At 38.9% G+C, this 1,284-nt stretch overlaps 1 protein-coding gene across 1 annotated transcript in view; it reads left to right on the top strand.

Moving 5' to 3' along the window:
• The window catches only part of Dek (DEK proto-oncogene), a 22,078-nt gene that overhangs the window by 5,305 nt on the left and 15,489 nt on the right, over positions 1 to 1,284 (top strand). Inside the window, exon 5 of the mRNA XM_021215407.1 lies at positions 766 to 860. Coding sequence (XP_021071066.1) covers positions 766 to 860 — 95 coding nt within the window. The remainder of the gene's footprint in view (positions 1 to 765; positions 861 to 1,284) is intronic.

Raw genomic sequence — 1,284 nt, 5'->3', positions numbered from 1 at the left:
AAGTGCGCACTCGGAAGCCAGAAGTCAAGGCTGAGTGGCTTCCTCGGTCTCTCACTGAATCTGGCACTCATAGATTCGGTCCGTCTAGACCGGCCAACTGGCAACAAGCTCCGGGCATTCTCTTACCTCTGCTTTCCTAGCGCCGGGAATACAGGGAGTGCCATTACAGCTGTGTTTTTGTTGTTTTTTTTTTTTTTTTTTTTTTTTTTTTTTTTCAAGACAGGGTTTCTCTGTGTAGCCCTGGCTGTCCTGGAACTCACTTTGTAGACCAGGCTGGCCTTGAACTCAAAAATCCGCCTGCCTCTGCCTCCTGAGTGCTGGGATTAAAGGCGTGCACCACCACGCCTGACTTGCCTTGGGCTTTATGTGTGTAAAAAAGGTAGAGGATGTCTGAAGCATGGTCTAGTTTATTTTGTCACACTAACCTCAGTCTGCACAACAATTAATTTACACTTGTTTCATTTCTAGTAAGTGGCATTAACTTTTTAGAATACTTACTTTACTTTTCAAAAAATAGTCATTGACTAATAACTTTCTACACCTACCTTAAGAACAATTATGGTAAATATTCCTAGGTGAAAATACATGCAGATTAGACTGTTCAAAAAATTCAGTTTGTAGGATTTTCATAATGTTAGCATGTTAGTAGTAAATACACTTTTGTTGATTAATTCAGTATTTTAACCTGGAAGATGGATCTGAAAATGAAGACTTTTTTTTTGTCATACATTACTGGATAGTAGCATTAATAATAAACATTTTCAGGTGTCCTCGTTGAAGAAGAATGTGGGTCAGTTCAGTGGCTTTCCATTTGAAAAAGGCAGTACCCAGTATAAAAAGAAGGAAGAAATGTTGAAAAAGTAAGTTACTTTTGTAATGTGTTTGACTAATGTGCTATAAGCTTACATTTATTAAGATGAATACCTGCTCATTTTCTAGTAGATTGCTAACTAATTTAGGTGTCAGGATTTGACAAGTTTTTCTTGGCATTAACTTGGGGGTTGTCTTTTCTGTTCTAGTAAATATTGACTGTTATAATTATTGAGAACCTTTAAATCTTCATTTCCTAGAAGATACAAGTACTCACTCAGAGTTCAGACTTGATAAGGTCTGAAGGAGATGTAGTGAAATTTCTGTTTCCTGCAATTACTGTTTCTTAATGTTTTAAACTTGCTTTGAAAGTAACCCGATAGCCGGGCGTGGTGGCGCACGCCTTTAATCCCAGCACTCGGGAGGCAGAGGCAGGCGGATTTCTGAGTTCGAGGCCAGCCTGGTCTACAGAGT

Source organism: Mus pahari, chromosome 16 (assembly GCF_900095145.1).
Source record: "Mus pahari chromosome 16, PAHARI_EIJ_v1.1, whole genome shotgun sequence".
NCBI classification, from domain to species: domain Eukaryota; kingdom Metazoa; phylum Chordata; class Mammalia; order Rodentia; family Muridae; genus Mus; species Mus pahari.
The sequence above is the reverse complement of the archived record's forward strand: the minus strand, read 5'-3'. Positions and strand labels throughout refer to the sequence as shown.